Source organism: Tenrec ecaudatus, chromosome 6, assembly GCF_050624435.1.
Source record: "Tenrec ecaudatus isolate mTenEca1 chromosome 6, mTenEca1.hap1, whole genome shotgun sequence".
Taxonomy (NCBI): domain Eukaryota; kingdom Metazoa; phylum Chordata; class Mammalia; order Afrosoricida; family Tenrecidae; genus Tenrec; species Tenrec ecaudatus.
Window position 1 is genome coordinate 131,269,380 of NC_134535.1, and position 23,719 is coordinate 131,293,098.

At 48.1% G+C, this 23,719-nt stretch overlaps 2 protein-coding genes across 2 annotated transcripts in view; both read right to left on the reverse strand.

Annotated features, from left to right (window-relative positions):
• TEAD4 (TEA domain transcription factor 4) overlaps window positions 1-4,859 on the reverse strand; it is an 87,936-nt gene extending 83,077 nt beyond the window's left edge. Inside the window, exon 1 of the mRNA XM_075553386.1 lies at window positions 4,656-4,859. Within this exon, the coding sequence (XP_075409501.1) occupies window positions 4,656-4,859 (204 nt within the window). The remainder of the gene's footprint in view (window positions 1-4,655) is intronic.
• Window positions 4,860-14,111: 9,252 nt separating this feature from the next.
• TULP3 (TUB like protein 3) overlaps window positions 14,112-23,719 on the reverse strand; it is a 69,087-nt gene continuing 59,479 nt past the window's right edge. The window contains exons 8-11 of the mRNA XM_075552206.1: window positions 20,484-20,598; window positions 18,451-18,549; window positions 16,655-16,826; window positions 14,112-15,960 (exon numbers count right to left, since the gene is read on the reverse strand). Of these exons, the coding sequence (XP_075408321.1) occupies window positions 15,827-15,960; window positions 16,655-16,826; window positions 18,451-18,549; window positions 20,484-20,598 (520 nt within the window). The 3' untranslated portion in view covers window positions 14,112-15,826. The remainder of the gene's footprint in view (window positions 15,961-16,654; window positions 16,827-18,450; window positions 18,550-20,483; window positions 20,599-23,719) is intronic.

Here is a 23,719-nt window from a genome sequence, read left to right on the forward strand (position 1 = left end):
TAGGACGGCGAAGAACGGCCCCTGTGGGTTTCCCTGCCGGCATAGGGACGAGCCCTGGTGGCATAATGGTTACGTGTGGGACGGCTAGCCACAAGGTCGGCATTTCGGAAACACCAGCTGCTCAGGAGGAAGATGAGGCTTTCTACTCCCATAAAGAGTTACAGTCTTGGAAATTCACAAGGACAGTTCTACCCTGTCCTGTAAGATTGACGTAGTCAGAATTGACTCCATGCCAGTGAGGTTGAGTTCGGTTTTAGTTTGGTTGGGTTCTTTTGGTTTTTTTTGGTGGGGGTTGGTGGTAACTTTTTATAGGAGCAGAAGCCTCATCGTTTGTTGGTGGAGCAACTGGTGGGTTTGAACTGCCAACCTTGTACTTAGCAACCCATCCTATAACCGATAAGTATAATGACCTGTAAGCAAGGGATGTTCAGGGAGAGGTCTTGTGAACTGGTGTAACTGGGCTGTAAGAAGATGGAAAATACAGTTAAAAACTGGCTGGTGCAAAGTTCGGCACAGGTGTGCTGTCATCCGTGTCTCCATCAGAAAGCCATGGGGTTGGATTGAAGATCGAGATGCTGTAAATTCAAGCAGAGGGGCTGAGGTTGAAGAAGGAAGGAAGGCTGTATGAAATAGTCCAGCAGCAAAATCAAGAATTGGTGACTCGACTGGTTGTGAGAGTAGAGGTGGAACAAAAACCATGACACTTTGACCCCGAACAATGGATGGTACCAGTAGCCAAGACAAAAAATTCAAATAAAACCAGAGTGGCAGACAGATTGAGTTGGGAGATGAGTGCAGCCAGGTTAGAAAGATTGACAGTAAGGGAGGGTGAAGTCCAGAGGAGAGAGAGGAAAGCAAGGCTTACATGAGAGTTGGCACAGCAGCTGAGAGAACACTGGGAAACCAGACATGTTTTTTACTCCTCCAAATCTTTACTATGCTATCACTCCCATTCAAGATTGACTCCTTTCGTCCTGTGGTAAATATATATGTAACCTAACATTTGCCATCCCATCTCCATAGTCTTCGCAGACATAAGAGTGAGTCAAAAATGATTGCTACAAAACCACACAGCCCCCTGGATGAAGCAGAAACATCAACGTGTGAAGTTATTATTTCTCAACATGCCCTCCAACCGGGTCTCTACCCGTCTGAAGGCAGTGTTACCCTCTCGCTAGCCATTCCCCGGTGCCACTGTGGGTTAAGCACTGGGATGCCACAGAGGAGGCTCTCTGCGACCATCAAGATCGACTTTCTTGGAGCCCTGCTTACGTAGGTCACCATGGGTTGGAAGTGGGTTTCTTAATTTAGGGATGTGCTAAGGAGCCCTGGCGTTACTGTGGATGAGGTGTTGAGCTGCTTGCTAACTACAAGGTCAGCAATTTAAACCTACCAACCACTCCACGGGAGAAAGATGAGGTCATTTGCTCCCATAAGGATTCATCTTCTTGGAAAAACCCTGTGTAGAGTCGCAGGGCATTGGAATAAACTTGTTGGCAGTGGGAAAGTGAGGAATCCTTCCTCCAAAGAATCCTGCATTCCTCAATTTCCACCACGGCAGAATTGCCATTTTGGAATCCTCAAGGGACCAAACGCATGTTCCTTGTCAATGTTCTTGGAGTTTGGGTAACAGAAAGTCTAAAGGAGTAAGATCCAGGCTATAGGGTGAATAGCCTAATAGGACAGCTTTGCTGCCCTCGAGGAACCAGCAGGTACACGGTTATGATGGAGAAGATTTCTCAGCACAACTTTCCTGGCTTTTTCTCACCAGTGGAGTTTTCTCTCTTCTTAAAACATCTTGGATCAGTTATCAGGCATCAAAGAATAAAAAATCATATCATTGTGTGCTTACCTCCCCGATAGGATCACTGAAGACAAATGGGTGCATAAGCAAATGTGGTGAAGAAAGCTGATGGTACCTAGCTGTGGGGGAGGACAGATGCTCACAGGTATCTCCCCTGGAGACAGTCCCTGCCAGACTACTGTCTCCTGACACCACAGGAGTGGGCCTGCTCCCTGCTGCTAGAGACAATGGATTAATGGTCTCTATCAGTTGAGCCAGGGAACAGGCCAAACTGATCTGTGGCATCCAAGGTTAGGCTGTCATCCTGTACCTAGGATCCGCCCATCTTGTCACATGTATACCCCCAATCCCTCCTCTTCCTATTGCGTATATTTCCCTAGACCACCCCCTCATTACTGTATTACCTATAGCGCAGCCCCTTCCTGTGATGTATGTCCTCACCTGTAATTAGGGGGCTTGCATGTCCCCAGAGGATATAAAAAGCCTGGGCTAGCATTAAACTCTCTCTCCCCCTCCACGTGGACCACCAAGCGGGGCTGAGGTGAGCAAGCTACCATGAATTGTGTCTGACTCCATTTATCTCAATACTTCTATCTCTCATGCTCTCTGTAACTTTACTATGATCTTATTATCGCTGTACAATTGCGCCTACTGGACCTGTAATGATGTGTTAGGGGCTGGCTTCTCCCGACACCTAGCTATCAAAAGATATAGCGTTTGGGGTCTTAAAGGCTTCAAGGTAAACAAGTGGCCATCTAGCTCAGAAGAAAAAAGCCCATATAAAAGAACACCAGCCTTTGCGATCATGAGGTGTCAAAGGAATGAGGTATCAGGCATCAAAGAACAAAAAATCATACCATTGTGAATGATGGGGAGTGCGGAGTGGGGACCCAAAGCCCATCTGTAGGCAACTGGACATCCCCTTACAGAAGGAAACGAGCCTGTCAGGGTGCAGTATAGCAATGATGAAACATGCAACTTTCCTCTAGTTCCTAAATGTTCCCCGCCCCCTCATTATCATGATCCCAATCCCACCTTACAAATCTGGCTAGACCAGAGGATGTACACTGGTACAAATAGGAACTGGAAATACAGGGAATCCAGGATGGATGATCCCTTCAGGACCAGTGGTGAGAGTGGCAATACTGGGAGGGTGGAGGGAGGATAAGGTGGAAAGGGGGAACCGATTACAGGGATCTGCATATAACCTCCTCCTGTGGGACAGACAACATAAAAGTGGGTGAAGAGAGAAAGCAGACAGTGTAATATATGACAAAATAATAATTTATAAACTATCAAGGGTTCATGAGGGACGGAGGGAGCTTGGAGGGGGGAAAATGAGCTGATGCCAGGGACTTACTTGGAGAGCAAATGTTTTGAGAATGATGAGGGTAACAAATGTACAAATGTGCTTTATAAAACCGATGTATGTATGGATTGTGATAGAGTTGTATGAACCCCCAATAAAATGATTAAAAGAAAAAAAAAGTCTTCCTAACAATCTGCCTCTGATCGCCTTGTGCCCTTAGAGAAAATCTAGGGCGATTCCCTTTTACGAGTCCCCCAAACAGTCCCTGTAACCTTCTGAACTGACCTTTTGGCCTTGCATTAATCTCTGAGGTCTTCCCAACCTTTCTTGAAATACTCAATCCATCTGAAAACAGGTGTGTTTTACGTGGGACAGCATTTCCATAAACTTGTTGCAAAGCTTCAGTGATTTGGGAAGATATCCACTTGAGTTTTGTTAAGATTTTTATATTAGCTCTGACCTCAAAACCATTTTTCTCCCATGGCACAAAGAGATTTTTTTTTAAAAATTTATTAAAATATCATTTTATTGGGGGCTCTCACAACTTTTTTTTTTTCGTGGGAATTGGTTTATTTAAAACGGAGACCCATGGGGGTGCTGAGCTGCGGGGTTGTGTTCTTGGGCGTGGCACGGGCACAGGGTCATACTCACCAGCACCACACACGGGACCAGAAGACAAGGCCAGCAGCGCGGGGTGGGAGGCCAACAAACTGAATGGACAAGGCACCTGGCTGTGGGGTTGGCCGCCATGGTCACACACTCCATCGCGGGCTCACTCTGGGCACTGGGCGCCAGTCTTGCACATAAGACATTCGGGGTGGGGCGGCAAAGGTTTGGCTCAGAAGCCCAGGACCCCGAGCAGCTAGCAGCCTTTCCTCAGACACATGTGAACCTGTCTCCATGCTGCCTAAGGTGCTTAAATGGGGTTCAGGGGTGGTGCTGAGCGGTTACCCGGAACCCTACCCCCCACTCCTTTTAATGCAAGAGGGAAGGGGGACTTCCCCAATTCTCAGGTCCCCCAGTGGCTTCCGAAGGGATGAAGGCATCCTAACTTAAACAACAAACAACAAGGTAGGTCAGAATTGTGGCCTGGACTTCAAAACACATCACTCAAGTGGAAAAGGCAGGTCCAGAAACTGAAAACGGGCAGCAAGTCCACCGACGGTACAGCCAGTGCCTTGTCTGAGCAAAGGCATCGGTGATCCATCCACAGCCCGCCCCAGCAGGGCTGCTCTTCCCCTCGTGTATACCCTGCGGCACCCGGTGCCCGTATGCCGCGTGCTGGAGCTGCAGGAGACACCAGCCTGGCACAGGACCCCGGGCCCTAGTGGGCCGGCCCGGAGGTGCCCAGCTCTGTGGGAAACAAGATGTCCATGCTCAAACCATGACTGCTACTGCCCGTAAAGTCCCCTCTCCTCTTCTTGTTTGCTCGGTATGTTGTGACCTCTGAGCAGGGAGGTCCGAACCAGTTCCGCGCCCTTCTCCGTTCCAGGCACTCTCCTGAGCATCCGTGAAGAGCCAGGCCGTTCACTTCTTTCCAACGCCATTGGTGACTTTCGACTTGGAGTGCCGGTTCCTTCTTCTGGAAGAATGGCTTTCATTGTTGCCTGAATGCTTGGGAGGGCTGTCTTCAGAACCTTTTGTGGCCTTCCCGTGAGGCCAGGAGATGTCTGGGCTGCAGGTGCCGTCTTCACACTCCAAATAGGTCTTCTCGCGGTGGCCACAGTGCTCCGCGTACCACACCATGCCGTACAAGCACAGGAAAGTGGTGAAGGCCACACAAAGAAGCCAAAGCACAACATAGAGTATTTGGGTCTTGGAGAAGAGATCTTGCCCAAATTTTATGCAAACAATAGCTTCCAGGAAGCCAATGACCCCAAACACCCAGCACTGGGTCCCCACACGCTTGCACTGCGTGTCCGTCAGGTACACGTAGTACTGCCTCACTGTGGCTCTCACAACTTTTTATCACAATCGGCGATGGTTTATTGTGCCAGCCTGGCTGAAAAACACAAGTAGGATTAATTGAAGGGCGGAGAGATAAATGGCTCGGTGAGCCTCTCCAGCTTGTCTCTCGCTCTTTAATCATCGGACCAGCCTGCCGGCCGCCTTGCCATACAGCAATTGTATCAAGCACATTTGTACATATGTTGCCCTCATTCCTTTCTAGACCTCCACTTTCTGTTGAGCCCTTGGTATCAGCTTCCCCAGCCCCCCCCCTTAAAAAAAAGAGATCTTATTTTAAGGTACCCTAATGATAACAAGTATACTCATTGCCGAGCGAGTGTACCTGGCAGCCATCTACGGATCACAGAGTGGCTGTGAAGCAGGTTTTGTTTAGAATAAACCATGCAAGTATGAACCGGAACCCTAATCACAACATTTTTTGATCGACCCTGTTATGATTCATTGACTTTCCTTTTTAAACAGTGCAGGTTGGAGTGGTTTGTCTTCAGGACTTCTACGTCCAGGTCCACACCTTTACTGGCTTCCAGAGGGCATTGCACGCAGGGATCTCATGCTCCCACGTTGCTGGGTCTTCCCGAATAAATGGACGTTCTCAGAGAGGCACATTCTGCGGAGTTGCTGGATAACACAGTTGGCTAGTGGCCGGATGGGAGGGTGGTGGCCCAAACCCACAAGCCTGGTGAAGTGTTGGTGACCTTCGGAGCAGTTCTCTTCTGGACACGAGGCCACCGGGAGTTGGACCGAGAGACGTGCACACCCCTGGCCTTCCCAGGGGGTTTGCCTTTCCTCATGGTTTCTGTGTGTGTCGAAGAATAACACTTGGCCCTCGGCAGGGAATCTGTTGGTGGAGCTATTTCATCTGTTTGGATTAAGCTGGATGAGGTCCACTTGGCTCCCCTCAAGTTTCCTGATGTAAGCCTTTATCTTGTCCTGCAAAAAGATCCTTAATCAAGCATGGGGAAGGTGGACCGGGAAGATGAAGGCAGGGCTGTGGTCGGGCCTGGTTTCGATGTGGGAAGGGTATTTGTGTTCGCTATATTTCAGTCAAAGTAAAAAATATTTTTTATATTAGGTGTTGGTCCTACTTCGGTTCTTTGGATAAATTTTGTTTTTCCCTATCTGGAGGAAAAACAATGGGACTGGCAGTTCCGGGGGGACGTGAGGTGGGAGGAGGTAGGGGGGTAAGGAAGTGGTGTTAACAAACACAGGGACAAGGGAACAACATGGGACCCAAAATGGTAGAGAGGGGGGAGTGGCAGGCCTGGTGGGGAATGATCAAGGGTAAGGTTGTGTAGAGAAGAGGTATAGCTGTAGCCCAGGTGGGGACGGAGCATGGTAGTGGGGCAGGAGGAAAGTCAAGGGAGATGGAGGAGAGAGCTAGGAGTCAAGGGGCATTTATGGAGGTCTAGACAAAGACATGTACATGCAAATATATATATGAGGATGGGGAAATAGATCTATGTGTCTATATTTATAGGTTTAGTATTAAGGTGGTGGAAGGACCTTGGGCCTCTACTCAAGCACTCCCTCAATGCATGAATACTTTCTTTTATTAAATTGGCACTCTACGATGCTCACCCTCCCGACACAACTGCTGAAGCCAAAGTGGGTGAACAAGTAAATGTGGTGAAGAAAGCTGATGGTGCCCGGCTATCAAAAGAGATAGTGTCTGGGGTCTTAAAGGCTTGAAGATAAACAAGCAGCCATCTAGCTCAGAAGCAACAAAGCCCACATGGAAGAAGCACACCGGCCAGTGCGATCACGAGGTGCCAAAGGGACCAGGTATAAGGCATCATGCAAAAAAAAGAATATATATATACCATAGTGAATGAAGGGGGAAGTGCAGAGTGGAGACCCAAGGCCCATTTGTCGGCCACTGGAGATCCCCTCATAGAGGGGTTTAGGAGAGGAGATGGGTCAGTCAGGGTGTGAGGTAGCACTGATGAAGAACACAGCTTTCCCCCAGATACTGGATGCTTCCTCCCCCCAACTACCATGATCTGAATTCTACCTTGCAGGACTGGATAGGGCAGAGGTTGTACACTGGTGCATATGGGAGCTGGAGGCACAGGGAATCCAGGGTGGACGATACCTTCAGGACCAGGGGTGTGAGGGCGATGCTGGGAGAGTGGAGGGTGAGTGGATTGGAAAGGGGGAACTGATTACAAGGACCCACATGTGACCTCCTCCCTGGGAGATGGACGGCAGAGAAGGTGGGGAAGGGAGACTCCGGATAGGGCAAGATATGACAAAATAACAATCTGTAAATTATCAAGGGCTCAAGAGGGAGGGGGGAGAGGGGAGGGAGGAGCAAAAAAAAGAGGACCTGATGCAAAGGGCTTAAGTGGGGAGCAAATGCCTTGAGAATGATTGGGGCAGGGAATGTGTGGATGGGCTTTATACAATTGATGTATGTATATGTGTGGATTGTGATAAGAGTTGTATGAGCCCCTAATAAAATGTTAAAAAAAATTTTCTTTTTCCAATCCACATGATCCTAATGAAGCAAATTATCCCTGATTCTTAAGTAAATCTAGTCACATGCATGTGATGAGACTGTACGCAGCTATTAATAAGATATTTTAATAAACCAGACAAAACTTTGGTGATGTAAGGAGAAAGCGGGTTCTAAGCAGTGTATGTGTACAGGATGATTAATTTTTTTTAAATATGAGAGATTGAAGATAAAAGGGACTTATTTATTCACTCTTCTCGTTACTTTCTATAACAAACACATTAATGAGTTAATCCTGTCCAGTTTGTCCAGGCTCATGGAGACCTGGTGCATGTCATAGAATTGTGCTCCATTAGGCTTCTTCTTTTCAATGTTGATGTGGTTGTTGAAGATATCACCAATTCAACTGAGTCTGCATGGACAACTCAGTGGTACTAATTACACTTTATGATGTTTTCTCCTCCATTAACACAAACTTACCGCCCCCTCAGCTTCCTTTCTACTCTTTGGCATTTGAGCCCATGTAGCTAAGTCTTACAGTAGCATGGTGCTCAGGGCAGTCATTTGTTTTATGAGGTAAGACACACTATTATTTGCAGTTAAGGTTCCAAGGCGTTTGTTTGTTTCCGTTCTGAAGGATATCTAAACTAACTATAGCAAGAGTTTTAGTTCATCGAGCCCCTATGACCCCGGATAGTCCAGCGTCCTTGAAATTTGAAATTCTCTTCTGCTTCTTTCCCTCTTTTGATCCGGATTCTTCTGGAGAATCTTTGATCCCAATGTTCAGTAAGGGTAGCCAGGCCCCTCGGGTGTCTGGTCTCCGGGCAAAGGAGGCCCTTGGTCGTGGAGGCCACCAGCCACCCCTCCATGTCCTCTTCCTCTCCTAATGCTCCTTCCTCGGTTGCTTGGGGGGGGGGGCACAGAGACCAATCGTACCTTGAAATGGAAGTTGTACCTGCATGCTTTTCAGACCCCATGCACTACCCATCTGAACTAGAAGGGAGGGCAGAAGTTCCACAGTCAGCCTGCCACGAGGCCAGGAAACTGGGTGTCCCCGGAAAACATAACCCTGGACCTCCATGACGTCTTTGGTTGTATGTCATACTCAGCCTCAGTAGCTGTTTTTTTTTGTTTGTTTGTTTGGGTCATTGTTGTACATCATCTACTTATCACACCATTTTTGCCAAATTCTATGATCTATAGGTATAAAGCTTGGCAGCAATTACAGTAATTTGCTGTGCAGTCTGACCTGTCATCCATGTGATGGCTCCCCCGTGGTCCCTGCTCCCTCCTCCTTTCCTTTTCCTCCTGCCTCTTGCAGCCACTAAAAACCTTTGGTCTCTGACCATCTGCCTTTTCTCTCTAAGTGACGTTGTAGGAGTATTTGCAATTGACTTTTTCTCTCAGCACAGCCTCTTCAACCTCCATCCATACTGTGCCAGGCATCAAACATTTGTTCTTCCACCACCTGAGCAGGAAGTGTTCTGCAGGGCATGCGTTCAGGGACTGCTGGTCTTGAAGGGGGCCACCAGCCCACCTCCCAAAGGATCCACCAATTTGTACTAAACAATCCTTTATAATATGTGACTATAATTGTTCCTTAATTCCTCTACGTCTCTGAAAATAACAACAAAAAAAAAAACCCCAAAAATTCATTCACAACTGGATTGAGTAGCCTACAAAGAAATTTACAAAGGCGGAGTCCAGGAAAGATTATTTCCTGTTAGGTCGAATACAAAGCTCTCAACATGCTCCACACCACCACCCTTCTGCCAGCACCTTCAAGGAGTCCTGTGTGGCTGACTCACGTTCTGCCTGAGGCCAACTGAGGCCCAGGGTTTTTCTTTTCAATGACCCTAATCTGTATTTCTGTTGTTGATTTTTTTTCTGAAGAGAGCCCTTCACTCTACCAACTGAACCTTATCTTGGGTTTGATGGACACAAAAGACCTCTGTCAGGGTTGTCTGCGTCTTGTTTTCTGCCCTTACCCACAGAATGAAGTAATCATTGGCAAACTTGATAAGCATATCAGTCCTATAGGGAGTCAAAGAAAACTGGGAAGGGAGGAGGCTCCAGGGTCCAAGTCCTCTCTCTGGGGACAGACCGTCTGCACAGACTGAAACAAAATGATGGTTTTCCTAAGCCTACAGTTCGCAAGTGGAGGGCTTGTCCAAGCTCCCCATGAGATCTCCAGGATCGTCCTGCATAAACCTTCTTCCGGCCATGGTCGGTTAAAACCTTCAGGAACTCTGCAATCTCTGAAAATGAGTTTTACTGTACATCACACAGGGAGCCCTCACTAGGAAGTCGAACAGCTTGTCCACGTGCGAATGTTGACCTTGGGCGTTCTTGGGTGGTTCAGTTGTCATCTCTCCTCTCATTTCCAATGTATTGAACATGCATGAAGTCCTTGACACTGAGCTGGGTCGGCACTAATGATAAACAGAAAAAAATCCCTGCCCCGCACAATAGTAATCGTCTGGTCAGAGGAGGTAGACAAATTAAGTAATTTACCAGTACGAGGAGGAAAATGGGTAAGAAGTTTTGGACACCTAATACCGAGATTCCTGTGGACCAGTGCTGTCCCACAGAACTTCCTAGGGTGGTGAAAGGCTCTCTATGCTGGACACCTGCCTATTGACACCTGAAATGTAGCTAATCTGACTAAGGAACTACGTTTTCACTACATTTTATCAGTCCAATGTGACTGGTGGCCACTGTATTGGAACAGGACAGCTGCAGTCCATCCAAAGATGCCCAGAGAGGTAGTTAGGACACCTTTGCCCAGTGACGGAAAGGGTTTAGGAATTGTGGAAGACCTCTAGTGTAAAGGTGTGACGTGTGGGAGCCGGCGTGGGGCACACAGAGAGACGGCAGGGGATGAAAAGCAGCATAGGTCCCCGAAGAACTGTTACCCTCAAAGCATGCTGCGTGTGCACGTGTGGAAAATTCGTATAAAATATGACGGTACATCGTCAAAGGGGGGGGGGAAGGGTTGATAAAAAGCAAACACTGGTACTTCCCACCGTGGGAATCCGTGCAACATAAACAAGTGTGAGCAAAGACCCTATTTACTGATATGGGGCCATCTCCAGAGAGCCAACTGTGCTTGGTGTGCATTGCCCTTTGGGCACAAAGGATGGGGACTCACAAATATTTCTGTTTGCATTTTACAACCACTGGGAATATTAGAAGTGGCTAACTAGAGGAGTAAGGTAGAGTCAGGGAACAGGGTAAGGGCATACCTCGAGAGAGGCTTTAAATGTACTCTTAATAAAATTATTTTGAACCAGATGATTATTTAAAATTTCTCCTATGTGATCTAGGGAAACATACATACATGGTGCCAAAGGCAAAAAAAAATAAGGAAGCATTATTTAGATTTGATGAGGCTTATTCCTGCTGAAGATCTGAATATCTGTAGTATTGAACCACATGTACTTCACTGAGCATCAGTAGCGACTCGCTTTTATTGACAAAAGTGCAGAGGGGAAGCAGCATATTTCCAATTGGCTTATACAATTTACTGCTGACATGCTGTCAGGATTTCACTAGCCAATAGCTCTGTCAGAATCTCAACGACGGTGGCCTAATTCATAGGAAAGTTGGGTTGAAATTTGAGAACTACACTGTGCCTGCCCCAAGCCAGGCTCTTTTAAATCACCTCCTCCGCATGTAAAACGCGGACAACGAATGAAGACTGATGAAGAATTGATGTAATTGAACTACGGCGTTGAAGAAAAATACTAAATCATGGATTCACCAAAGAACACATCTGCTGTGTAATAAATACAATGTTCCTTCGAAGCAAGGATAGCAAGACTTCATCATCTCGTGTCCTTTGGACATGTTCTCAGTGGGGCCTGGTGCCTGGCGAAGGACATCATGCGTGCAAAGTAGCCGTTTCCTGACATTACTGGCTGGTTGGAAACGTCTTGTTTAAAGTCAGGGTGCAGGCTTTCCTGTGGGACTCTGGAGCAATCAATGACTGTCATGGCTGCCCCTGTCCTGAGCTTGGTCGAGTTCAGGTGGCTGCCTCCTCCAGACTAACTTCTGTCAAATCCTGCTGGTGACGTTATATTGTTCTACCCTGGCCACTGAGTTTCATCCGGGGCACATCTCAGTAGGCAGTTTTATGTGGAACTCTGTGTCCAATGGGGTGGGCTGACCCCTCCACGTGGCACGGAAGCGCAAGGGCTACTTACACTTCGGAGAGAAGTGACCAGGAAGCATTTTTTTAAGGACACTATTTCTATCTTAGATGGATCTAATTGGTCTGGAGGAATGCACGGGCATCTTAGAGTTTGCAGTTAGACTCGACTTTTATAAAAGATCCATGTGATTCCTAAGCCTCTTCTGCCCCACACCTCCTTTCTCCTCAGTCCTTCCTAACTTTTCCTGGCCAAGGCAAGGGGCAGCGAACTGATCCGTGAACTAGCATTGCTTTTGGAGTAATTCAGGCTCCTAGGAACCTAGAGTTCGGCTATCTGTTAAATGTCTGAGGCTCAAGGGCCACTCTGTTAAATGTCTGACAAGGTGCTGATGGATCAGCCAAGATCCCACCGCCACTTGGCCCCTCCACCTCGACTTGCTCCACAACGGACCATCACTTCTCACACTAGACTTCAGACGCTGCACAAAAAGCAGCCTGGACCCAGTGGACCAAAACACCAGGCAGAGCAGGGAAACCAGTCACTAAGGAAGCACATGGGACATTCCAGAATGTTTGTAGCTTCTCCTCACACCAGGGCTATCTTTTTTCCCCTTTGTCTTGGTTGTTACTTTGAGCAAGCAATGGCGATAGGGGCCCCCAGTGAGGAGAGGGAGGGGGAAGAGGGCTGAGAATAGAACTCGGATGCAGTTGTGCCCGGTTCTGGTTTCCCTTCAACACAGATTGCCCTGGAAGGGATTCTAAGCTCCACAAGTTCATCAGAAGTCACCGTCCCGTTTTAAAAGGTAGCTCATGAAAACGCTACCACCAAGCACTTCCTGTCCCTCGGACCCGAGGCAGGACATTTTACCTGGAATACTTCAATTGGGTTCAAAACTCTAGACCAGGGGTCAGCAAACCTTTGAAACGAAAAATCAATCCCTTCTCTCTCATAACAATTTAAAGATCGAGGGGCCTAAGTATATTTTTACAAATGAGTCACCATTTTCTGAATAGCTGCTAAATATTTTGCTTTACTTTAGAGTGGGTACACACCCAGGCTCGAGAGCCAGTTTGCCGACCCCAGGTCATGGCTGTCACTGCTCTGGGACCTGCCAAATTCAGTGAGCAGGGCATGGAGAGGCCTCTAGGGTGGACTGCGTACATTGCATGGTGGTTGCTCCAATCACAGTCAGGTCTAAGTGTGGCACCTTGTCAGTGATTCCCCTCTTGACCCAGTCAATCATAATTGGCCCAGTCTTCAGTATCTTAGTTTTATTTTTAGCATTCGTGTATTATTTACAAACAACCAGTATGCTATAAAGTTCAACAGAGCTTGATCCAATTTTTGGAGGTCGGTTTCACACATGAACTTCTCATGTTTCACACATGAACTTAAGCATCCCTATTTTGTAAACAGTTGGTGTCTTACTATAAAGGTGCAGCAAATCCAAACCCAGAGAACGCGGTCATCAGAACCAGTAACCGCCACTTCTTTCCCACAGGAAACGGCAAGTTCTCCGCAGGGCCCTCCTCACCGTGGTTCCTTTGGACCAGAGGTGGTCACCCTCTGGATGTTTTGGCTATTGGAGCAGTGGTTCTCAACCTGCGGGTCTCAACACCTTCGGGGGCCAAACGACCCTTTCACAGGGGTTGCCTGATTCCTAACAGTAGCAAAATGACAGTGAAGTAGCAATGAAAATAATTTTCTGGCTGGGGGGGGTCACCACATGAGGAACTGTCTGAAAGGGTCGCGGCAGCAGGAAGGTGGAGAACCCGTGTGGGAGGGTCCTCAGAAATGGCAGGGCCCCTTAGTTCCTGCTCTCAGGACCTGGTCCTTTCCCCTTTCCCTCTTTGATGTTGAGGTTTTAGTTTCTTTGTGCCGTGGACGTTAGGCCCCTTCTTACATGGTCTTGATCTTGTGCTTTTCTGTTTATGAAGCCCAGATTAGGTAAACGCAGAGACACACTGGGTCAGTAGATTCAAAGGGACTGGACGGGGGAGGCTGGCAGGAAATGGGAAGTCAGCGGTACAAGGAAGAAGAAATGTCTTTGATTGTAGCCATGGTTGCACAATCCTGACTGAACCAGTGAAATGTATGATGTGTGCATTGTTCCATTGGTGAAACTGTTACAAATAAGCTAATTAAAAAGATTACCTCGCCGTGGGGATAGTGTAGGCAAGGTGTTGCAGTTACCCTCCTAGGATGACACACACAATCTGCGCACGGCACTCGATGTGTGTCTTGCACTCTTGGTCAGCAGGTGGTGCCACGAAACCAGAGGTGCTTTACTGAGGCCTCGCCTAAGGTCCAGCCAAAAACCAAGGGCAGTGGTGATGACGGGAATTCACAGAGCAGAACAGTCGGAAGTCGGAGGAACACGCCTTTGTGTAAAGAGTGGTAGGTAACACGTTCTTATATAAATTATTTTTTATTTCTTAGCATACAAAAGGTATAAATATGATTTATGTAAAACCAATCACCGTGCACTCGGGTGGCATGCCCAGGAATCTGGAAGACACGTGGGGGTTTCAAGGGTGTGGGGAAACTGGATTGAAAGACACGGGGAGTCCCCTGGTGTCCTCCAAGGGAGATGGTGCAGGGGTCCCCCGCTGGATCAGATCCCCTCCCAGGGCCATAGCACCACTTCCCTCAGCCGCTGCTGCCATCGTCCATCTGTCCATCCACCCTCTGCTCGCTGCTTGTGGAGAGGTGAGCAGCTGTCTGCTTTCAACCTGGGTGGCTGGCTGCGCAGTCTGGTGGAATGGTGGGAGGGAGTTGGGAAGGGTCTGAGCGCACTTCTGTCCAAGAGGCACTTGATGGGGAGCATGCCTGAGATCAAACCAGTCTTGCCACAACAAAGCACCTGGTCCCTGCTCCTGGAACCCCAGCACTTTTGATTGAGCAGCAGCAGCAGCAGCAGCAGGCGGCACAGGTGGGAAACATGGTGGCGAAGCCACTGGTGCATGGCATAGGCTGGCAACTGCTCCGTGCGCAGGCTCTGGTCTGGCCGCCCACACGTGGGCCGCTCGGAGGTGCTAATCATCTGGACCGCTCAGCAGGAGTCTTAAGACCTGTGAGGCCCAGCTGCCCGCAGCAGCTCTGCCCAACTTGTGCTTACCAAAGCCTCTGCCTTCACGGGTGACCTGACCGTGACAAGTCACCACAGGGCATGTACTCTGGCCCATGTGGCTGTGGAGGCACTCCTGGGTGGCAAAGGAAGCCCGCTGTCAAATTACCCTCAGCCGTAACTGCACTAGACCAGTGCTAGCCAACCTGCTGAAGGGGGAGGGGTTCTGTGGCACCAGTGCTTCCCAGCCCCAGGGGACACAGGCTGGTTCTGGGAGACAAATGCCACACTTGCTGCAAGCAGGAAGGGCACTTCTAGCTCTGTTCTGCTGGGGTACGGTGGCGGACTCGGGTAGGATAGCAGCGCTAAGTCACCTGTGTGGACTGCAGATGGCAACTGAAGGCATTCCCCCACGGTGATGGCGGAAAGTGCACAGGAGCCATCACCATCAAACAAGGCAGAAACTGCCCTTTAGCTCTCACCTGTACAGCTGCTGCTTCCCAATATACTCGTTCTCCATGGAGCATCTCTGGACTATAGATTTACTGTGACAGGGTTACAAGCCCACAGCTGATGCGGATTTACCTGAAGCAGGTGTTGGCAAAACTATGGTCCCAGGCCAAACCTGGCCTGTTGTCAATTTGTGTAGATAAAATGCCATTGGAAGACAGCCCATACTCACCTATGAATTGTCTATGGCTGCTGTCATGCTACAAAGACAGAGCTGAGTAGTTTGGAGACAACAGGGCTTGGACAGACTAAAATATTTACTGTCTGTCCTTTGCGAAGTAAATTGTGTGCAACCCCTGCCCTGGAGAATAAAGGCCAGGTGGGGAATTGCTCTTCTCCGGGAAGCAAGAGGAGATCAGACTCCTGTAGAGCCACCAATGAGCTTTCAACGATCTCTCAACCATGCCGCACTGTGCTTCCTGATCAAGCCTAAATAGTCCAATGGAGTCTGAGTGTGTGTACACACTCTGGGGCATCTCACCACAGAGACATGTGTGCATGTCTTGGGACGAGGGAGATGAACTGTCTACTTCTGTTCTGTGCCCGCGGCTCCTTCCTCTCATTCGCAGGCCAGCTTGCTGTCACAGCTCGAAAGCCCAATGGCAAAGGCCTGGATGGCACACAGTGGGTAGTTGTAGTCCAACGTAAATACGTCCTCCGACACACGTCCAAACTGCATGACTATGTAGTCAGCTGCAAACAAAGGAGTGCGGGCGTTAGAAGGCCGTGTAGCTGGACTAGGGAAACGCCGATTTAAGCCACGGGAATCCTCCAGTGAATCCTCCACTTGGCCACCAGAACAGACTAATTCACTGCCGGGGAGTTGATTCTGACTCGAGCGACCTTACAGGCTGGGTAAACTGCCGCCAGTGGCGCCCCAGACGGTGACTCGTTACAGCAGTAGAACACCCGGACTCTTCCAACTCAAAGCAAGCTGGAGATGGTGGGAAGGCTAGAAAGGCGTGCCTGCTCATCAGGAGCAGAGTCCCTCTGAGCACCCTTCTCAGCCCAGAGTGTGTGTGTGTGTGGGGGGGGGGCGGTCAGGCCCCCGAGCACCGAGGGACAAGTCAAGGGGAGCGACTGAGAACAGCGCAAGCTCCGTGGGCTACACTTACCGGGAGTCTTCTTTGAGGCTGTGTGTGTGCTGCCCGGATCAGCCTCACTGACACTTCTCTGAGTTGCCACGGTACACCTCTCCCACTCCCCTCCCTTCCTCAACAGTGGCTCAGGGTTTCCTTCCAAAACAGCCCTTTTGTTTTTCCAAAGAAATAACCTTTCTAAAATAATGAGCTCCCTGATAGAACAGCCCCCTCTCCGCTGTGGAAAACGCTCATTTCTCGTGTCAGAACGTCGCTCTCCTTCCCGCCCAGCCCTTCCTGTGGCTTACGGTCATTATCGTGGACAATCTGAAAGTTCTTCACGGACGCCTGTGTGACCCGGCCATGAAAGCTCAGGACATAGGACTGGATGTCATCATTCCACACGGGGGCCTTGTTGTGCAGTTCAATCAAGTTCTCCATGATTTTGTTTTCCCATTTGCAAAATAAGCTCTCATGGTCCTGCTCGGAGGGAAAACCTGGTTAAGAACTCATTCAGTCTTAATTATGAGACAGAGAAGACGGAGTGTGTGTGTGTGTGTGTGTGTTGGTGTGTGTGTGTGCTTTCTCCTTTTCAGAAACGGTAAAGCAAAAGCAAAGAAAGCCACAAATTAAACCAGATTTCTTTCATCCTTATGTAATACTCCGGATTTCTCTCTCTAGACCAGCTAATTCTGAGAGAGCAACGTTAGCAACTACTCTGAAATGGCTTATTCTGAGTTTCTGGAAGAATGGGTCTCTCCTAAAGAAAATGATGGCCCATCCTGGAACTTGGAGTTCCAGCAACATGTAGACACACAGCGTGAGCACATGCACACATAGCTGGCCCGTGCACAAGGTGCACTTCCAGTGCACAGGCCCGCTCATCCTCGGTGTCTAACGTGTATGAGACACCAATCAGATGCATGAGCAATTCGTCCTCTACTAAACTGCATCTTGCGGTAAAAGAGCAACCTCGAGATTTCCACGTATTTTAATAACACCACCAACCTTGAATAACATCATGAGAGTCACACAAAGTGCCACTAGTGTTGTCGGAAGAACTCCTAAGAATCACAAAGAAGTCACAGTCACCCAACGGTCACGCTAGATGGAGATCGGCCGCTGCCTGGCCGCCGTTTCAAGGCGACGGCACCCAGCAGAGGGACATTGCAAAAGAAAAGGAAGTTCGTGAAATCTTGCACTGTGGGTGATGTGTCCTTTTATCTTGTATTGAAAACGCAGCCTTTATGTGGGTGTAGTATATGATACATATAACACACAACATTTGTGTTAATTGACTGTTACTGGTAACGCTTCCAGTCAACAATAGGCTATTACGTAATTCACCTTTTTAGGAAGTCAAAAGTTGTAAGATTTCTTTTTTTCCTGTGTGAGAGGTCAGTACATCTAACCGCTCCGTTGTTCAACTTTTAACCGTATATGTATGTAGTATGTGTTCATGTGTATTTATATATATATATATATTTTTCCCCTTCCCTAACTGTTCTCTTCTGTGTTGTAGTCTAGTTTTCAAGCATCCCTTTGCTGATCAAATATGTTCAAGTGTTAACTGTGTATAGGTGTGTGATACAGATGTGCGTGCATTCTTTTTTTTTAAATTCACACTCACATTTTAATGTGTGTTGCTTTTAAAACTTACTTTGAAACTAAATGCAAGTTAGCAGAGAGCCGAGGATCTATAAACTGTGCTGTTCTGTTGTTATGGTCAACTAAATAAACTCTGCCTGTTGCAGTATTACGGATCTCCCATCCAGGAGGCAGCGGACCAAGCTCCTCACAATTGATGTTACTAAGATCTCGTAGGTCTGGAGGGGTATGTGAATGTGTCCTGCTCATGTAATTTCTATGCCGCTGTGACCTGACTCTCCTTTCTGCCAGTCTGGGATCAGAAGACTGCCCACATGTTGCTCCACTTGTTCCACTAAGGGGAGTGTTCCGGTCCACACAGCAGCTGAGAGGTCTGCCAAGACTAGAATACTCTGATGCTGGCCGTGCTGGGCGGGCGTGCCTTCTTAATCCATCGCTTCTGTATGGCATTTTTATCTTTTAGAGTTCTTTTGCTGACCAATATGTTCTTACTTACATTTCGTGGCCGAAAAGGTATCCGTTCATGACTCATATTCATCCCAGGAATAATCACAGACATTTTCCTAGGGCCTTTAAACCCAAGTACATTTGTTTCCTAGAAGACAGGAAAGGGGAGTAGAAGTGGGACACTCAAAGGAAAGAAACCCCTGTCTAACAGGAGACTCTCCTGGGCATGTGAGATGCTGACACTGTCAGGAGCCCCGGAAGTCACACTGTGCGGTACTACTGGGGCTAAGACAGATAAACAAACACAAACTCACCACCAAGTTGAAATAGGGCTACCCTGTGTGCCAGAGTAGAGCTGCCCTTGGGTTTCCAAGACTGTAAGTCTTCACGGGAGTAGAAAACCTCATCTTTCTCCCGAGTAGCCTGTGGTTTCAAACTGCTGACCTTGCGGTAAGCCGCTCCAAGAGGGATAGAGTGTCAAAAATAGGTAAGTAATACTACGCCTGGTTTTAAACCTGATTTTGGACAGTTGGATTTAAAACAGACTCTATTAGCTTGTAACTTTACTCTTACTCGTCAGCAATATGTGCCCTGGCCTGGGTGCTGTGGGAGGGACGGAGCGCCTACTGTTGGCTGCTCAACACCACAGGTTGAGAATCTCTGTAACTCTGCTCAGTCAGAATCGACTTCACGGCAGTGGGCTATTGGGGGCCTAGTAAGCAAACTGTCCAACTTTGTCACCAACAACAAATAATTACCATATATACTAGACTATAAGCTGAATTTTTCAGCACATTTTAATGCCATTTTTGTGGTAAAAATAAGGTACCTTGGCTGATATTCGGGTCAGCTTATACTCGAGCACATACGGTATTTCTCAAGGAAGGTAAGATGCTACTATATGCTAAAATGAGAGCTACAGCTTACATTAAATAGGGCTTGTACTAAAACCAAACACCAAGCTCACTGCCATCGGGTCAATTTTGACTCATAGAGACTGTATTTAGGGTTTCTGAGTCTTTTTTTTTTTTTTTTAAAAGCTATGAAGCAGACAAATCTCATCTTTCTCTCAAGGACTGCCAGGGGGTTTGAATGACTGATCTTGTGCTTAGCAATCCAATGCTTAGTTGACAGAGCCACCAACCCTAGAAGATAAAAAACTCTAATTTCTATTAACCTGGCAGACTATATAAATAAGCACATTAAAAAGGTACTCATTAACTAAGTACTCTATCTCTAAATGTATGTGGGGAAATATAATGTACACGTTACAATATTTTTCTGAGGCTAGAGAGGCGATATGTTATAAGGTGTTAAGTCAAACTGTTCTCGGACATTTAGAGTAACTTCAACTTAGGGAAGGTGAAACTGGGGTGAAATTGGGCTCGTTCTTTCTTGCCTTCTTTGGCTCGGTGGTCCTTCAGGGCCTCTGTGCATGTGGCCCTGTGCGAGTGTGGACACAGCCGTGCACGCGCGTCGACAGTGTCTGGCAGAGCCAGCGCACCTGCAATACGCAATCACAGCCGTCAGGTTATGAGAGGCGCAGAGTGCCGTGGGATGTCGTTCCACGGTGTGAGTCTCTGTTGGCCTGATTAACCCAAGAGGCCTTAAGGAGAGGGGTGGCTCTCACTGAGGCTGGAGCAAAGCCACTAGGGATGGGGTGGGGCTCGTGTGGTTAGAATGACGCGGGGGCGGGAGACCACTAGAGGAGTCTGAAAGGAAAGACGGAGTAAAGCGTTAGGGCTTTACTCAGTCAGCAGTGGGGTCCATGAAAAGACCTGACACAGGACGACAAGGCCCACTGGAGGGCCAGTCTCTAAGTTACGGTAACCTCTGGCTAACGACTAAGAAGTCACGGAGGCCTGATTCCACACAGAGGAAGAAGGGGGAGGAGAACCACCACATAAGGAGAAGCACGGGGTGGCCAGTGCACTAGCCACCAGACACATCCACGGAGGGACGGGACCGCAGCAGCAAAGAAGGCTCTCACAGCAACAAGCTTGGGAGGGAAGGCGATGAGCTCGTCTTTGGTAACACTGAACCCTGAGCCCCAGCAGAGGGAGCTCTGAGGGTGGCACTTACATAGCAGATGACGGCCAGCTCCTGCCGGGTGTGGGCCTTTTCCACGAGGCCCTGGGCCTTGGTGGGGCTGACTCCATGGTCATACACTGTGAACTTGCTCCCGGTGAGGTTAGATCTACAATCAGGAGAGAAGGGTACCCAGGTGAGCTACAATGTCTTTCTTATGGAGGTAACTAACCTTCCAGAATTGAGGAGGTTGAGTTCACCTAGTCTCCAACGTCTCCGTGTTCATTACCACTTTGTCAAAGATCTGAAAGGACGTAAGATATTTTCTTGTTTTTAATGTATCATTTTATCGGGAGCTACCCTTACAGATAGCATCCCACTTAATGTTTCAATCACATCAAGCAGTGCTGCAGTGTATTATATATACAACAGCAAACACAGCCGTTTCAAAACATTTTTTTCTTCCTGAACTCCTTGATATCGGCTCCCCTTTGTCCCCTTCCCTTAAGCCCCCAGGAACCTTATTTCTTTTTCCTATAATAGTGTTTTTTGGGGGACCATGCCTTACACAACCCAATATATCCATTCCCATGCAATTCTGTTGCTCAATCCACCAAGTGGGCTTAGACAGTCATCAATACTAACTGCTCCTTATCCCGCCCCAAAGACATCTTTAAACATTACCGTTATCAATAAAGACTCATTATAAAAAGGATTGTTATCAACTTGTTTTCTTAAATGTAAAATGAGCAATTTTCAGGTCAATATATAGAGCTAGTTCCCCTTTTTTAGCTGTTGCATGATTTTCACAAATGGAAGGACTATAATTTATTTATCAATACATTTAAGAAATGTTTGTTGAGCACCTCCTATGTGCCAGTTATTATTTTAGGGACACAATGGTGAACGAGACACAGACCCCCATCTCCTGGAATTTTTATTTGAATATAGAAAGCCAGACAATGAACACACACAACATAAGGTAAGTCTGAGGGGAAATGACAAGAAGGCTAGACAGTGGTGTACTGTGCCGTTTTGAGTGTGGTCAGGGAGGCCCTCTCCTCGGACATGACACGAGCCACAGTCTGGAGGACAGGAGAGCGCCATGGACAATGTGGAGGAGGTGTATTCCAGGCAGGAGACACAGTAAGCCCAAGTCGAGGCAATACTGAGCTTAGCCTACGCGGGAATTATACAGAAGTCTGAATGGCTAGAGCAGAGCGAGGGGAGCTGGAGGGGAAATGAAATCAGGGAGTCAGGAGATAGGTCCCTTAAGGACACAATAGACCCTAGGGAGGAGCCTCTGGACTTTTTAAGTGCAATGGAGAGGCAGGCGTCAGAGGGCTTTGTGCGTGCACATGTCGGAGTGTGATGTTAATGTGATTTATACATTAAAAAGTCCATCGGTTGATGTACGGAACAAATAGACCCCAAGGCAAGTGTGGGAGTGGAGAGAAGAGTTAAAAAGACAGGGAAGGCAGAGAGGTAGTCTGACTTCTGATGACTGAGAAGGTAGAGTGGACAACAGCTATGACAGGAGAGAGAGGAGACGCAAAGCTAAGGATTGAACAAATGGTGAAAGGTGCTACCATTCACCGAGATGAAGACGACGGGCGGAATGGCTTTGGGGAGGGAAGTCAATAGGAATGATCTCTTAGGCAAGAAAAAAACAAACAAACCAAAACTCACAGCCGTCGAGTGAATGTTGGCTCATAGCAAGGCAGGGTTGCCTCGGGGGGGTTCTGAAACTCTGCCTCTTCCAGGAGCACCTCAGAGTCTCGTCTTTCTCCACAAGAGGGGCTGGTGGTATCGCACTGCAGACCTTTCAGCTAGCAGCCCAATGCACTACCATTGCGCCACCAGAGTTCCTTCTAGACAAGGCAGGCTTGAAAACGCCATTAGCATCCAGATGGCGATGGTAAGTAGGATGGACAAATGACATTCAAGCTCGGGGGAGCATTCAGGGTTGAATATGTAAACTTGGAGATTACTGAGAAACAGGTGATGGTGGTGAGTACTGCGTGGTGGATAAAATCACTGTACAGGAGGAAGGACAGAGGGAGACGAAGGGGTCTGAGGAAGGTCCTTGGAACACAACACCACTTAGCAGTCAGGAAGAAGATCCTAGAGAGCTCACACAACAGCTTGCCAGAAGCAAGAAGATAAGATGGCAATAAAGCCACTGCAATAGCAAAGAAAACCCTTCCACTGAAGGTCAAGTCAAGTGAGGGCCGTGACGACGAACCGCTGGACTTAGACCTCTAACGTCTGCTGGGGTCGGTGACAGGGGGTTTCAGCTGGGTGCTGGGGAAGAAATCTGACTGAAGGTGGTTATGACCACCAGGAACGTCACCTTGAACGAAGGTGTCTAGGTTCCAGTAATGAGACATGGCAATACCAAGGACCTCTTGACATGAAGCTCTGAGAAGGGGACAAGGTCACATGGGTGGTATTCCTGCCAAAAACCATCACGTGAATTCAATCATGTGGGGGGAAACTGCCATCGAATGGAGGCCAACTCGTGGGTGCATAAGCAAATGTGGTGAAGAAAGCTGATGGTGCCCGGCTATCAAAAGATATAGCACCTGGGGTTTTAAAGGCTCGAAGATAAACAAGCGGCCATCTAGCTCAGAAGCAACAAAGCCCCTATGGAAGAAGCCCACCAGCCTGTGTGATCGCGAGGTGTTGAAGGGATCAGGTATCAGGCATCATCTGAACAAATAATCTTACCATAGTGATTGAGGGGTGGGAGTGCAGAGTGGAGACCCAAAGCTCATTTGTAGGCCACTGGACATCCCCTTACAGAAGGGTCTTGGGGAGGAAACGAGCCAGTCAGGGTGCGATGTAGCAACGATGAAACATACAACTTTCCTCTAGTTCTGAAATGCTTCCTCCCCACCTACTACCATGATCCCAATTCTACAAGTCTGACTAGACCAGAGGATGTACACTGGTACAGATGGGAACTAGAAACACAGGGAAGCCAGGGCAAATGATCCCTTCAGGACCAGTGGTGAGAGTGGCGATACTGGGAGGGTGGGGTGGAAAAGGGGAACCGATTACAAGGATCTAAATATAACCTCCTCCCTGGGGGGCAGAAAACAGAAAAGTGGGTGAAGGGAGACGTTGGGACAGTGCAAGATATGACAAATAATAATTTGTAAATTACCAAGGATTCATGAGGGAGGGGGCAGGAGGGAGGGAAGGGAATAAATGAGGAGCTGATGCCAGGGGCTTAGATGGAGAGCAAATGTTTTGAGACTAATGAGGGCAATGAATGTACAAATGTG